The 16032-nt window shown below is 40.2% G+C and overlaps 1 protein-coding gene across 16 annotated transcripts in view; it reads right to left on the reverse strand.

Annotated features, from left to right (window-relative positions):
* The window catches only part of USP54 (ubiquitin specific peptidase 54), a 149257-nt gene that overhangs the window by 12615 nt on the left and 120610 nt on the right, over positions 1-16032 (reverse strand). For 13 of the 16 annotated variants that reach the window (XM_082673120.1, XM_082673119.1, XM_082673113.1 and 10 more), the window contains 4 exons: positions 10686-10853; positions 8094-8213; positions 6966-7161; positions 3531-4909 (listed from right to left, as the gene is read on the reverse strand). In XM_082673120.1, coding sequence (XP_082529246.1) covers positions 3531-4909; positions 6966-7161; positions 8094-8213; positions 10686-10853 — 1863 coding nt within the window. The remainder of the gene's footprint in view (positions 1-3530; positions 4910-6965; positions 7162-8093; positions 8214-10685; positions 10854-16032) is intronic. The other 3 variants (XM_082673114.1, XM_082673111.1, XM_082673115.1) reach the window with 2 other exon arrangements.

Raw genomic sequence — 16032 nt, forward strand, 5'->3', positions numbered from 1 at the left:
CTTATACAGTGTTATTTGTCACCTATATCAATAAAATTGGAGAAAAAAAGTAATTTGGTGCTTAATAAATGCTTTACAATAAGATAAAGCAAGACTCCCCTAAAGATATATTCTGTCATATATGGATCCTAATTGGCATTTTCCTTCATTGTCTACTTCTTGATTTATTCCACTGATCTCTTCTTTATTCTGCCACGTCAGTTCTGAAAGACTCAATTTAAAAAAGAGACTCTAATAAAAATAAAATAAAAATAAAAAAGAGACTCTAACCAAAATAAAACCTAGTTTGGTTTCACAAGTTATTTTGAGGACTGATTCATTAACTGGATTTTTTAAATTAGTTTTTGTTCACTATTAAGTAAAAATTAATGGTTGCTAGGTACGCTTTCATACTGTTTTCAGAAGTATAGGGCTTCCCTGGTGGTGCAGTGGTTAAGAGTCCGCCTGCCGATGCAAGGGACACGGGTTCGTGCCCCAGTCCGGGAAGATCCCCCATGCCACGGAGAGGCTGGGCCGGTGAGCCATGGCCGCTGAGCCTGCGCGTCCGGAGCCTGTGCTCCGCAATGGGAGGGGCCACAACAGTGAGAGGCCCGCTTACCGCAAAAAACAAACAAACAAACAAAAAAAACCAGAAGTATAATCTTCCTGAGCTTGCCAGTATGTATCAAGAGATTTTTTAAAGTTTATAACCTTCAACTAGTTATTACCCTTCAAAAAGTTTATTCTAAGGAGTTTATCAGAAATGTGGCCAAACTCTTAAGTATAAGGATATTCATCACAATGCTGTATTATCAAAAAATTTTAAGTAACCTAAATATTCAACCACAGTAGAATGGTTGAATATATTATGGTGTATTTATATGCAGCATATTATAGTCATTAAAAGTAGTTTTTTCCAAAGGGAAAATGCTTATGGATATAATGTAAGAAATCATGGGACTAAACTATATACATATATTATAATCCAGCTTTTTGTAAAAACAAAACAAATAAATATATAGTATATATGCATAAAAAACAAAACCAGAAGCAACATAGATGGAGATTATTATATTAAGTGAAGTAAGTCAGAGAAAGACAAATATAATACGATATCACTTATACGTGGAATCTAAAAAAATGACACAAATGAACTTATTTACAAAACAGAAATACTACAGACTCACAGACATAGAAAACAAACTTATGGTTACCAAAGGGGAAAGAGGGGGAGGGATAAAATGGGTGTTTGGGATTAACATATACACACTACTATATATAAAATAGATAAACAACAAGGACCTTCTGCATGGCACAGGGAACTATATTCAATATTTTGTAATAGCTATAATGGAAAAAATCTGAAAAAGAATATATATATATATACACACACACATATATATATGTATGTGTATATATATATATATATATATATATGAACTAAATCACTTTGCTGTACACCTGAAACTAACACAACTTTGTAAATCAACTATACTTCAATTTAAAAAAAAGTATGTCATGACACTATTGATACTATGTATAAAATAGATAACTAATGAGAACATATTGTATAACACAGGGAATTCTACTTAGTGCACTGTGATGACCTGAATGGGACGGAAGTCCGGAAGGGAGGGGATATATGTATATGTATGGCTGATTAATTTTGCTGTACAGTAGAAACTAATACAACATTGTAAAGCAACTATACTCCAATAAAAATTAATTAGAAAAAAAAAGTAAACTAGGGGAAATTTGGAAAAAAAAAAAGTATGTCAACCAGAGGTGGGGGGCAGCAACCCAAAGCCAGAAGTAAACTCATGAAACTACTGCCAGGGTTATCAATGATTTTTGTTACTTTATATATTTTCAAAGCCATCTACAATAAAAAATGTTGCTATCTGGGGTAACATAAGGTTTGTTTTGTTTTGTTTGTAATATAATGTTTGACATTCAATTGGTTAGTTCAGTTTTAATTGCAATATATTTTTATATGTGTTTATGATTCTTAAAATACTTGACATTCGTATATTCTTTCTCCCTTATATTAGAGAGGAAGCTAATTGAGGCAAACTCCAACTTTTCCTCATTCTTTGTAATCTTCCCATACTGCCCTGTCCTATGTATTAATACTTAAGGAGCACTTAATAAATGTTATTGCAAAGTTTACACTAGAGTGGAGATGCTAAAAAACATATCTTAATATTAAATCTTATATTTATATGATATCCCCCACTCTGATGCTCCTGGGAATATAGCAGATTTTCAATAACCACTTGTTTGGCTATAATTAAATATTGGTTGGCTGCATGCAAAGAACTATACCACCTAAACTGAAGATAAATTTCTGAGTTTAATTTTACAGAATCATACATATCATTTAAAGAGTTGGAAGGTATCTTTAAAAAATAAAATCATTGGGGCTTCCCTGGTGGCACAGTGGTTGAGAATCTGCCTGCCAATGCAGAGGACACGGTCTGGGAAGAGCCCTGGTCCAGGAAGATGCCACATGCCGCGGAGCAGCTGGGCCATTGCACCACAACTACTGAGCCTGCGCTCTAGAGCCCGCGAGCCACATCTACTGAGCCCACATGCCCCAAATACTGAAGCCCACGCGCCTAGAGCCCGTGCTCCACAACAGGAGAAGCTACCGCAATGAGAAGCTTGCGCACCGCAACAAAGAGTAGCCCCCGCTCTCCACAATCAGAGAAAAGCCCACGCGCAGCAACGAAAACCCAATGCAGCCAAAAACAATAAATAAATTTAAAAAATAATAATAATAAAATAAAATCATTGAACCAATTCTCTCATCTTATAAGTAAAAACTTGGATATTAAATGACTTGTCCAAATTTTTACTGACAGTTAATGATGGAGACAGAACAATAGTTCAGGCTTTGGAGTTCTTAAGTACATCAATCTTAAGTTATAAATATCCTTCATGTCTTCAGTTTACAGAACTAATTCTGTGCTGTGCATTTAACATTAGACTTCACTCTTCACACAACATAATCTCACAAAGAGTCGGTGAACAGGTACCCTACAAGCATAACACCTTGAAAATTCTAAACCTGGTAGTTCCTGAACGGATCAGGGAAGGTCTTGATATTGCTGGTTCAGTACGATCTGGATATGCCACACTGGCGACTTGGCTCAACGTGAACATCCTCATTGCAAGTTGGAGCTTGTTCCTAAGCCATAGAAGAATGACTTTTCCTCCCAGCCTCCCATACCTCATGCTGAGTCACTCTCAAAGGCCTAGGAACCACTCCTTAGCATTCATACTCAGCAGCCCTGGGCAAATACTCACTGGTCTCTTTAGAAGGAGGGAACTAGCTTGTGAGTGATGATTCTGCCCCGATTCTCCACTCTAGCCAGAAAAATGTCTAGCTTCTTGTCATGAAGTCTTTATGAATAAAGTCAGAAGTTCTACTGCTGCCTCCTAAGCTGAGGATATTATTTACATAGAACACCATCCCCCTTCTGATCTTATCTTCCTGCCTTCAGCTTTTCGATGCCCCCCACACCCCCTGCCCCTGGTTGCATTCTTACCTGTTTGGCTCAGTGGGTTCCAGGCCACTTCCTGCTGCCCCCATCCAGAAGAGCCAGATTGAGAAACCTGAAGACTGGCCTGGTAGAGAGACTCCAATTCTGAGGTCTCCTGCTCTGTGTCTTGGTTCCAATGTGGATGCAAAAGGATGTGGTTTCTTTCTGGATAAGTTACACAGGTATGGGAATCAGGAGGGGAGGACTTCATTCCTGGCCCAGGGACCCCAAGCTGAGAATCACAAAGCCTTGTAACATTCAACCAGGAATCCAAAGGCAAGGAAGTTCCCAAGTTGACACTGCTGCCCAGCTCCTTAGGCCTAGCATCTCTCACTTGAGCTGGTTTCCCATGGTAAATACCTGACTCTGCCAACCTGGACTGTCCTCCCCTAGAAGTTTCACCATTAGGCAGCCCAGAGTTCATGGCAAGAGAAGGATGATCAGCAGGCTCTCCCCAGGAAGGCAGTCTGTTCCTACCATCCACAGAGGGTTGTTGTTTTGCCCAAGGCCAATGACCTTTCCCTTGACCCTGTGGGAATGGAGGCTTTGAGTCAGAAAGGGAAGAGTCCTTCCTTAGACTGTTGGGCAAACTTCTATCCTGGGAACCTGTACCATCCCTTGTGGAGGTGCCCTGCATCCTCTGGAACTGCTCTGCCAGAGAGCGGACAAGCCCCTTTGCAGTAGGAAACTCTGGCCTATAGGGGTCCTCGCTGCCTCCGTCCACTTTTGAAGTCAATGAAGTTTTGAGGCTTTGGGTTTGGAGGCATTGGTTAGTTTTCTGTAAGGTATTAGGAGAGTGAAGCACAGAAGAGGAAGGAGCAGGCATTATGGAGTGGCAGGCCCTGTACAGAGAAAGGCTGGGCTGAGCTGATGAACTTGAAGGACCACAGCCTAGACTGTGTGCATCTCCTCTCTCAGAGGTGGTTGTTCCAGTTGGCTGTAGCCAAGGCATCACCTGGGATGAGTCAGCAGGATCCCTCTTTTCTTGAAATAGCTGTTCTTGATCAGTGCCTCTTCCTCCTTGTTGGGGGAACCTTGTACAGCTGCTGTTGTCCCCCCTGTAGCTTTGCAGCTCACCCTCTGGTTCCCAACCATGATGAGAATTCTTCTCAGTTCTCCCTGGTGTTTTATGTAAGCCCTGCCTGTGGAACACAGAGGGGTCAATGCTGTCCACCTCAACAGAAGTAAGAAGGTTCGAGGCAGACCCACCAGAGGAATTGTGCTGTGGAGCAGACAGGGCAGATGACTCTGGGAATAATGGCGAGTGTGACTCATGGCAGGAAGCGGATGAGTAGATGAAAGAACTGGCCCCAAACTCTGTATTCATGTAGGGTTCCAGTTGGGCCTCCTGGCTTAACAATACTTGGAGCGGGATAGGCTGTTCACTGAAATAAATAGAGAGAGCCAGTCATAAGCTGTCTTAATTGACAAGATCACTTACAAAAATAACTGTTCATTTGGTTTCCATTTCTAGCTATTCACAGAGGTAATGGTGAAAATAAATGGAAAGACAAGCATAAGTAGAGTCAACAGATCAGAGGTTCACAAGAGAAGGCACATAGTCGGCTCACACCTAAGTAACAGGTAATATTAATTCTCTTTATTAAATACCCTCATCAAAGTTGCCCACAGTAATAGTAAATAAAGCTCTTGCTAATATTCTTCATTCCCTGTAAAGTCCCATTCCAATCATATTCTACTTACAAATTCAAAAACAAAAATTGCTCATGCCATATGCAAATGACAATAGAATGTAAGCAAAGCCTAGAAATCACTCATCCCTAGGGTCCTGAGAGGCAGATCAGCCAAAAGAACCAGAAGGCCACATTTACAGAGTACAGGATGATTTGGGCTCCTGGGATTAATATAAAAATCAACCATTTCAAATTTTTTTTTTTTTTTTCTTTTTGTAGTACGCGGGCCTCTCACGGTTGTGGCCTCTCCCGTTGCAGAGCAGAGGCTCCGGACGTGCAGACTCAGCGGCCATGGCTCACGGGCCCAGCCGCTCCGCGGCATGTGGGATCTTCCCGGACCGGGGCACGAACCCGTGTCCCCTGCATCGGCAGGCGGACTCTCAACCACTGCGCCACCAGGGAAGCCCTCAAATGTATTTTTATAATCTGGATTTGGTTGTATTTGTTTACTGAGATATTTCCCCAAAGTAATGTGCTGTGACTCTCTTGAGATTTGGGAGTGGAAGTAGGGATTAATTGCAGTTAGATTTCTTACTAATTGTTTTGTATTTCTGACCTAAAGAACTCAGGGCTAGAAGCACTTAGATAAAACCTCAATCACTCACATACATCTAATGGCAGAAGTTTTCTGAAAAGAGTTTAGCTGCCTAAATTGCTTATAATCAAAACACATCTCTGAAAAAAAAAAAAAAAAACACATCTCTGATCAGATTCTCAAATTAGCATTCAGCGAATGGGGTAAACAATAGGAGAAAAGAAGAAAGAAGAAGATCCTAGCTATGAGCATTAAATTTGAATGATAATACACTATAAACTTTTGTGGGCATAGTCATTCAATCACCCTTACAACATTTTGAAGAATATGGTATTACTTATAAGGAAAGCCTAATGGAGTCAAACAGACCTGGATTTGAATTCCATGCTTCTACCACTTACTAGCTGAGTAATCCTGGGTACCTTACTTATCTCATCCTCTCTGAGCCTGAGTTTTCTTATTTATAAACCATTGCTAAATAGTAATCCCTGTCTCCTAAGGTTATTGTGAGAATTAGATAAAATAAAACATAAAAGAGTTTAGCTTAGTGCCTGAGCAAATATTCAAAAAATGTTAGCTTCTTTTATAATGTTTATATTCTGAAAACTACTCAGGCTTGTTAACAGCCAAAATTAATTCTTACTTAAATCTATCTATTCTCAGTAACAGCCAATTTCAAGGGCTAAAATGGGGAAACTACACCAATGGCCATGGGGACTTTTTTCCTACTCCTGACCATAGGGAAGCAAAACAAAGGGAATCTTTGTGTCTCCTCTCAACGGATCAATCAGAGCAAGGAAGACTGCTTTCTCTACTTCCTTGAGGGACAGGAAGCACTGAAATCTCAAAATAAATCACACGGTTTCTACTGCAAAGTGAAATGTAACTCAGATTGCCATGTCTAAGACCATAATATGTACAAATTTAATAGTCATGTTATTACACAAGTCCAGAGACAAACTCACCCACAGGAAATATAGACAAGTGGTCTATTTATTATGCTATACTCTCTGCATCTTTCTAGGAACTATTAAGAAAAGGACCAGCAGTGGGATGAGCTTTTCATTGTATGTCTGACCTGAGAGAAGAAATCTTTTCAGAGGACTCTTCTCTCTCCCCTGGAGTCGCCAAGACAATGAGAGCTGGCTATGGAGCACCCATGGTCACTTCCTCCCCTGGCGTCCATAAACTACAATGGTTCCCAGGCACTACCTTGTTGGCTGAGGGAGGGCTCCCCTCTGTGAGGGGAGGCAGGCTGAGGGCTGCGACGGCGGCTGAGATGGTTGCTGCTGCTGCATGCGATCCTGCAGGCTCCGTGCTTTTCGAATAGTGATTTGCAGCTTCTTATCGACTAGGGCTCTGCTGTGCGTGCTAGAGCTGGCACCATGCAGGGCAAGTCTTAGTTTAGCTAAAATGCAAAAGAAAATATAGCAGAAACAGAACACAAAAATACAAACAAAAATAAAAAGAATAACATTCAACCAAAAATGAGCAAAGATATGCAGTAAAACTCAAAATATGCAGCAGGAATACAAGGCGTGGACCATGCATATGTTGTCCAGGGCACAGAGCTGCCTCTGGCTATAAGGAACATTCATGGAAGCCATGGAGGCCAAACAGGTTAATTCAAATTTAAAAAACAAACAAAAAGCTAAACTAAAATGAGTCAGGAAGATAAACTGGTGCTTCCATCTTAGACGTTGCCACTCTCATTGTCCTTTGCAACTGACCTGTCCGACTCTGGTCTCCATTCTCTGCTCCCATCTCCCCCTTCCTGATGGCCAACAGCAGAAATAAGATCCAAACCTGCATCTGTCTTTATAGAACACAGTTTCTTGTGGGTCACATTAAAGAACCAGATACAAATTCTAAGCCTTAGTCCCTTGCTGTAACCTTATGGTGCAGCATAACAGGAAGGCAGGGGAGAAACATAAAAAATCAAATATGCAACACAAAGTCACAGGCCTGGGAAGTCACAGTCAATTTATTCATTTCTTCCTGCCCTAAGCTCCACCTCACTAGTCAGTAACTAGAGAAAGAGCAGACTAACCTCACATCTGAGATCTAACTTTATTTTGGGATTAGAAGGTAGGTCTGGCTGGATAGTTCATTTGTAGACTTCTGCTGAGGTTTTCCCAGTAAATAACCATAGGCCACAGTGACAACGCCTAGCACATTTAGAAATCTGAAGGGCAAAAGATAGCTAAAGTGCCTCAGTTTGGGGGAGTGACAGTGAGGAGACTTAAAAGCTGTTTTTATCCTATCTGAGTGACGACACTAATAATACCTATTGTGAAGTTAGTGAAAAGTGCCATAGCCATAGCGGTTAAAGTTACTTACAGATAGCTTCGTTACAGAGAGCCAAAGCGGCAGCACAGTCTCCCTTCTGTTCCAGATGCAGCGACTCTTCAAACACTGAATCTGCCTCTTGTAGGGACCTCTCAAAGCCGTCACTCCTCCCTGAAAGGGCCAGCACTTTTCATTTTCATAACAATCTGTTCCAACTTTTCCTATGTGCTGTTTTTTCCCTTCAGTGCACATAGATCATTGCTGCTGAGCCTCTGGTCCACCCTTACTCCAACTGACCATTACTATTAAGAATTCTCTGAAACACGTAGGACATCCATTTTTGCCTTAGCTGAGACTTTACCAAAGCCATGAAAGAGGGGCATGTCATTGTCCACCACATATTCCAACTCCAAGACCTCTAAGGGAGGCCCTCAAGGAAAGAACAAAGTACTGTCTATAATAGAAGGGTGGGTTCTTATGCCTGGAACTGACGTGCTTCTCTACAGTGCAACAAGATACATCTTGGCAACCTGTGTTCAACGCCCCAGATCTCCACCAAGACCTCCACTGCTGTGTTAAGGCAAAAGTGGCTTCAGTACTCTGTGAAAAGCCATCTGTAACACTTCTTTCCTACATAATTCATAGTTTTCTTTGTACCACCTGCACCTGGAAAATCAATACCCCTCTTGGGCACAGGTGTTCTACGGTTCCTAACTTCAATGTATCTACCAGGCCAGTGGAAATGCCCTTGTTCTTGGTTTGCACACACATACCTTTCATCAGCACTGCTAAGTATTTACTTCTATCATGCCCTTGCTCACCAAACCTACTGTAAAAAAGTCACCTTCCCTTGCAGTGAGCATAAGATGTTGCTTCCTCCCCTGAAAGTGAATGTGTGCCAAAGCAGGTGCAGGACAGTCTAGGGACAGCGCCACATGAAAAGCAAGAAAGTACTGTAAGGGCAACTTTTGTAAAAGAATTCTCAAGTTTATATATCCCCTTGCCTTTTACTCACTCATAACCATAAATTAGTAGTAACCTGTAACCCAAGTTCACCTACAATGGGATTAATGGTGAGTTTTCACAAGCTCACAGGAAAAAAAAAATCATTTCTCCCATAATGCACCTATCCTCCATTAACCTCCAGCTGTACATGGTAAGAAAAGCTCTTCCATACCCCTAACATTCACTCCCTAATTCACCAATAGCTTCGGAGAACAATGAGAAGGAAGTAGAAGTAACAAGTTGGTTCTGAAGATCTTGACATTTGGGTTCTACTCCACTGCTAGAGGTATGGTCCCTGGGGTAGGGGGTACTCAGGCCTGAAGTTTTCTCACTATATCTGAAATCAATTGAATCTATACAACCTTTATAATCAGAGGTGGTGGCTAGAGCAATTAAAACAAAAAAAGTTCTCTACAGAGATATAGGCAAACTATATAGTTGGTCAATGATTGTACTAAATTTTAATTCTTATCCTCTAGAATCTTAGCACTCCATTCCTTGCTCTAAACCAAAGTGTATGGAGAACTGACAATGAAATACAGCCAGAGGGATCCACTCTCAACTCTAAGGTACTACCCAACTGACAGAGCGGGGAGAAAGGCAAGGGAGGAAGATGACAAGACCCCTCTTTCAGAAGCAATATGAACCTGAGACACCAATGTGATATAGCTTAAGGACAAAAAGGAAGAAAAAACTATCGAAACATAGGGACATCTAAGAAATTAGGAATGGTAAACTAATTTGGAGACAAAAAACAATGCCTTGGAAAGTATAAAGCAACAACTGCCTTGAATCAAAAGACAGTAGGATTAGAAGAGAAAAGTAGCCCCCAAATAAGCCCAGGAAGTTTTCCTAAGTGTTGATAAGAAGAAAGAAGTGATCAAAAGAAAGCAGCCACCCAAAACAGCATCGGCTCCTATTCTTTACACTACTTTAGCACAATTTGTTGCATCTGGAGGTTCTGAATAATCAACTCATTTCATAGAAAAACACAGATATAGGTTTCAGGGCCTATTTAAAATAGATATCTCAGCCTTTTTGAACTCTTATTTTGAAGGCTAGTCTCTGCTGGTACAAAGTGATGTCCTAAAGCAATTGAAGGGAGAAAAAGTAACTAATGTGGGGCAGCTGGAGAAGCTGAAATAAAGTCCATGAAAATCGTGTGAGATTGGGATATGAATCATCAGAGGATCAAAAGGAAATCAGACTCTGTGTTCTTAGAACCTGTTTGGTAGATCCACTTCCCTGAAGCTCCAGGTAGGAAATCTCAAGGGCATATTTCTGCTGAGCGAGAAGAATTCCCCTCACTGTCAGTGTGGCTCACTCACTGCCTTTTTCTGCTGTTTCTGAATTGAGTAGTTTAATTTACATCTTATATAGCTGTTCATCAGAAATATTTTTCATGAACAATATACTATCTTCAATCTACAAGCTTTTAATAAATGGGCCCCAAATCAGTGCCTGTCTCTAACCAATAGGCCTGTCACCTCCTACTTTAACTAGCTCTCACTGAAATGGCTGAATTAAGATAAAATATAACTTGGCTAAAGAGAAGACAGAATTTATGAGCTTGAGTACTTTTTTCCTCCCAGCTTTCTCTGTCCCCATCACCCACAACCTAATGCTCACAACAATTACCCTGATTCTGCAGTTCATCTAAGTCCATGAAGCGGCTGGGATGAGGGTTAAACCCTTTAGCTGCCTCTAATTCCTTCTCTCGTTTCCTTTGAAGTTCCTGTTCCTGGGCCCTTCTGGCCACCTCTTCCTGCAATTCATCCAGTTCAGTTTTGGAAGATATCTCCCCACCTGGAATAAAAGCAAGGGAGAAGAGAAGTCGCCACATTTCCATAACCAAGACTAAGCACTTGCTGTATTTATGGCCACAGCACTGCTTTTCCTTTGGAACTCTTGGCTTCAGTCTGGAGTTCATATCTGCATAGTGCTTTCCATTTCAGATTCAGGATGATACCTAGGCCATGAATAATAATAATATTTATTGGGTGCATTATAACAACAATAACATCATGACAACTAACATTTGTTGAGTATTTACTACGTGACAGGCATAGCTGTAAGCACTTTTACATATGTTATTTAATTCTCAGAATAATATGTGAGGTAGATACTATTACTGCCCACATTTTAAGAATGAAGAAACTGAGTCACAAAGATGATAAATAACTTACCCAAGGTAACAAAAATGGCAAACGGTAAAGCTGAATTAAAGTCAAATAGGTTAAATTCATAATCTGTGCTTTTAACTACTAGAGAGCATTCTCTACCATGTGCTACCAGTGACTCACCAGGAAGCTTCAAACAAGTCAATTTCTCCCTCTTAATTTCCACCACCTTTTTAATGAGTTTGGAAAATATTGATAGTAGTAAAAATTTAATTTTTTCAGTGTTCACAGATGGAACCAAACAGATCTAAAAGGATGTCCATGATATATTAAGTGAAAAATCAAGTGACAGAATAGTATCTATAGTATGACTCCCTTTTATTTATTTTTAAATGCTAGTAATAAACTTACCTATGGACAACTAGGGCAGCTGCCAGATGCTGGTGGGGGACCTCGATGCCCAGGGAGACAGGAGGAACCCCCAAGCGACCCGGTAGGACATTGGGGGACTAAGGGGGGAGGAGAAGTGGAGGCAGGACAGGACCTGTGCCCCCAAGGGGTGGCTGGGAGCAGGGAGGGGTTCCCGTGTCTGGAGGGAGCCTCGGGGGCTCAGATCAGGGGGAGCATGCCTGGTGTTTCCCCTGCCCAATTGGCCCGGGAAGCTTGCCCAGCTCTCAGGCCCGGTCCTACACCCTCGAAAGGCCCCTTCTACTACACTGGTTCTGGGGGCATATGAGGGAGGCTGGAGGAGAACAGAAGAGGCAGGCGGGATGGAGGGGCCCTCCAGGACGGAGGAACAGGAGAGTCACAGAGGGAGTGTGCCCTGCCCACTTGGGCTGGGAAGCCTGCTGGCTCCCAGGCTGGGTCCCCCACCCACCAAAACCAGAGGCACGCCTGGACCCCTACTGTTATGTTGAGCCTAAGTCCTACCCCCCCATGGCCTTTTCCAGCCCTGTGCGTCCTAAGCACAGGCCTCGCCCACCACCTAAACCCCACCCGTGCCTAAGCCCTGCCCCCACAGCCAAGGCCTTTTCTGCCTTTTTTTTTCTTTTTTCCCCTCCTCTTTTTTACTATTGTGGTTCTGTTTTACCTTCTGGTTGTTGTTTCATCTATATTTTTATTTTCATTTTATTTCTAACATATCTGTTAGTTTCCTAGTCTAATTTTATTTTTACTCTTTGTTATTGTTCTGTTTTATTTTTTGCCACCCCACACGGTTTGCGGCATCATGGTTCACAAACCGGGGGCTGGGCCCAAGCTCCTGTGGTGGAAACTCCAAATCCGAACCACTGGACTAACAGAGAACCTCAGACCCCAGAGAATATTCATCGGAGTGAGGTCTCCCAGAGGTCCTCAACTCAGCACCAAGACCCAGATCTACCCAAGAGCCCACAAACTTCAGGGCTGGAAGCCTCAGGCCAAAAAACCAGTAAGACAGAAACACAATCCCACTCATAAAAAAAAAAAAATTAGCCAGCAAAAAAATATGTCATAGATGAAGGAGCAAGGTAAAAACCTACAAGACCAAATAAATGAAGAGGAAATAGGCAATCTATCTGAAAAAAAATTCAGAGTAATGATAGTAAAGTGATCCAGAATCTCAGAAATAGAATGGAGGTACAGATTGAGAAAATACAAGAAATATTTAACAAAGACCTAGAAGAACTAAAGAACAAACAAACAGAGGTGAACAACACAATAAGTGAAATGAAAAATACACTAGAAGGAATCAATAACAGAATAACTGAGGCAGAAGAACGAGTAAGTGAGCTGGAAGACAGAATGGTGGAAATAACTGCTGAGGAGCAGAATAAAGGAAAAAGAATGAAAAGAATTGAAGACAATCTCAGAGACATCTGGCGCAACACTTAATGTACCAACATTCGAATTGTAGGGGTCCCAGAAGAAAAAGAAGGGTCTGAGAAAATATTTTTGAAGAGATTATAGTGGAAAACTTCCCTAACATGGGAAAGGAAATAGTCACTGAAGTCCAGGAACTGCAGAGAGTCACATACAAGATAAACCCTAGGAGAACCACACCAAGACACATATTAATCAAACTAACAAAAACTAAATGCAAAGAAAAAATATTAAAAGCAGAAAGGGAAAAGCAAAAAATAACATACAAAGGAATCCCCATAAGGGATTTTTCAGCTGATTTTTCAGCAGAAACTCTGCAGGCCAGAAGGGAGTGGCAGGATGTACTTAAAGTGATAAAAGAGAATAACCTACAACCAAGATTACCCAGCAAGGATCTCATTCAGATTCAAGGGAGAAATCAAAAGCTTTTCAGACAACCAAAAGCCAAGAGAATTCAGCACCACCAAACCAGCTTTACAACAAATGCTAAAGGAAACTTCTCTAGGCAGGAAACACAAGAGAAGAAAAAGACCCATAAAACAAACTCAAAACAATTAAGAAAATGGTAATAGGAACATACATATCGATAATAACCTTCAATGTAAATGGATTAAATGCCCCCACCAAAAGACACAGACTGGATGAATGGATACAAAAACAAGACCCATTATGAGCTGTCTACAAGAGACCCACTTCAGACTCAGGGACACATACAGACTAAAAGTGAAGGGATGGAAAAAGATATTCCATGCAAATGGAAATCAAAAGAAAGCTAGAGTAGCAATACTTGTATCAGATAAAATAGACTTTAAAAGAAAGACTGTTACAAGAGATAAGGAAGGACACTACATAATGATCAAGGGATCAATCCAAGAAGAAGATATAACAATTATAAATGTTTATGCACCCAACATAGGAGCACCTCAATACAAAAGGCAAATGCTAACAACCATGAATGGGGAAATCGACAGTAACACAATAATAGTAGGGGACTTTAACACCCCACTTACACCAATGGACAGATCATCCAAACAGAAAATAAATAAGGAAACACAAGCTTTAAATGACACAATAGACCAGATAGATTTAATTGATATTTATAGAAAATTCCACCTGAAAGTGGAAGAATACACTTTCTTCTCAAGTGCACACTGAACATTCTCCAGGATAGGTCACATCTTGGGTCACAAATCAAGCCTCGGAAAATTTAAGAAAACTGAAATTGTACCAAGCATCTTTTTTGACCACAATGCTATGAGATTGGAAATCAATTACAGAAAAAAACTGTAAAAAACACAAATACATGGAGGCTAAACAGCGTGCTACTAAATAACCAAGAGATCACTGAAGAATCAAAGAAGAAATTAAAAATACATAGAAACAAATGACAATGAAAACACAATAACCCAAAACCTATGGGATACAGCAAAAGCAGTTCTAAGAGGGAAGTTTACAGCAATTCAATCTCACCTCACGAAACAAGAAAAATCTCAAATAAACAATCTAACCCTACACCTAAAGCAACTAGAGAAAGAAGAACAAAGAAAACCCAAAGTCAGTAGAAGGAAGGAAATCATAAAGATCAGAGAAGAAATAAATGAAATAGAGATGAAGAAAACAATAGCAAAGATCAATAAAACTAAAAGTTGGTTCTTTGAGAAGATAAAATTGATACACCATTAGCCAGACTCATCAAGAAAAAAGGGAAAGGATGCAGATCAATAAAATTAGAAATGAAAAAGGAGAAATCACAACTTGACACCACAGAAATACAAAGGATTATAAGAGACTACTACAAACAACTATATGCCAATAAAATGGACAACCATGAAGAAATGGACAAATTCTTGGAAAGGTACAATTTTCCAGACTGAACCAAGAAGAATTAGAAAATATAAACAGACCTATCACAAGTAATGAAATTGAAACTGTAATTAAAAATCTTCCAACAAACAAAAGTCCAGGACCAGATGTCTTCACAGGTGAATTCTATCAAACATTTAGAGGAGAGCTAATACCCATCCTTCTCAAACTCTTCCAAACAACTGCAGAGGGAGGAACACTCCCAAATTCGTTCTACAAAGCCACCATCACCCTGATACCAAAACCAGAAAAAGATATCACAATAAAAGAAAATTATAGACCAATATCACTGATGAACATAGATGCAAAAATACTGAACAAAATACTAGCAAACAGAATCCAACAACATATTAAAATGATCATCAACCATGATCAAGTGGAATTTATCCCAGGAATGCAAGGATTCTTCAATATACGCAAATCATTCAATGTGATACACCATATTAACAAATTAAGGAATAAAAACCATATGATCATCTCAATAGATGCAGAAAAAGCTTTTTACAAAATTCAATACCCATTTATGATAAAAACTCCCCAGAAAATGGGCATAGAGGGAAACTACCTCAACATAATAAAGGCCATATATGACAAACCCACAGCAAACATCATACTCATTTCCACTAAGATCAGAAACAAGACAAGGATGTCCACTCTTACCACTCTTATTCAACATAGTTTTGGAAGTCCTAGCCACAGCAATCAGAGAAGAAAAAGAAATAAAAGGAATACAAATTGGAAAAGAAGAAGTAAAGCTGTCACTGTTTGCAGATGACATGATACTATACATAGAAAACCCTAAAGATGACACCGGAAAACTACTAGAACTAATCAGTGAATTTGGTAAGGTTGCAGGATACAAAATTAATGCACAGAAATCTCTGGCATTCCTATACACTAACAACGAAAAATCAGAAAGAGAAATTAAGGAAACAATCCCATTTACCACTGCAACAAAAACAATAAAATAACTAGGTATAAACCTACCTAAGGAGGCAAAAGACCTGTATGCAGAAAACTATAAAACACTGATGAAAGAAATCAAAGATGACATAAACCAATGGAGAAATACACCATGTTCTTGGATTGGAAGAATTAACATAGTGAAAATGACTATACTACCCAAAGCAATCTACAGATTC

The sequence above is a fragment of the Grampus griseus genome (assembly GCF_964374135.1).
Source record: "Grampus griseus genome assembly, chromosome: 16".
Lineage (NCBI taxonomy): Eukaryota > Metazoa > Chordata > Mammalia > Artiodactyla > Delphinidae > Grampus > Grampus griseus.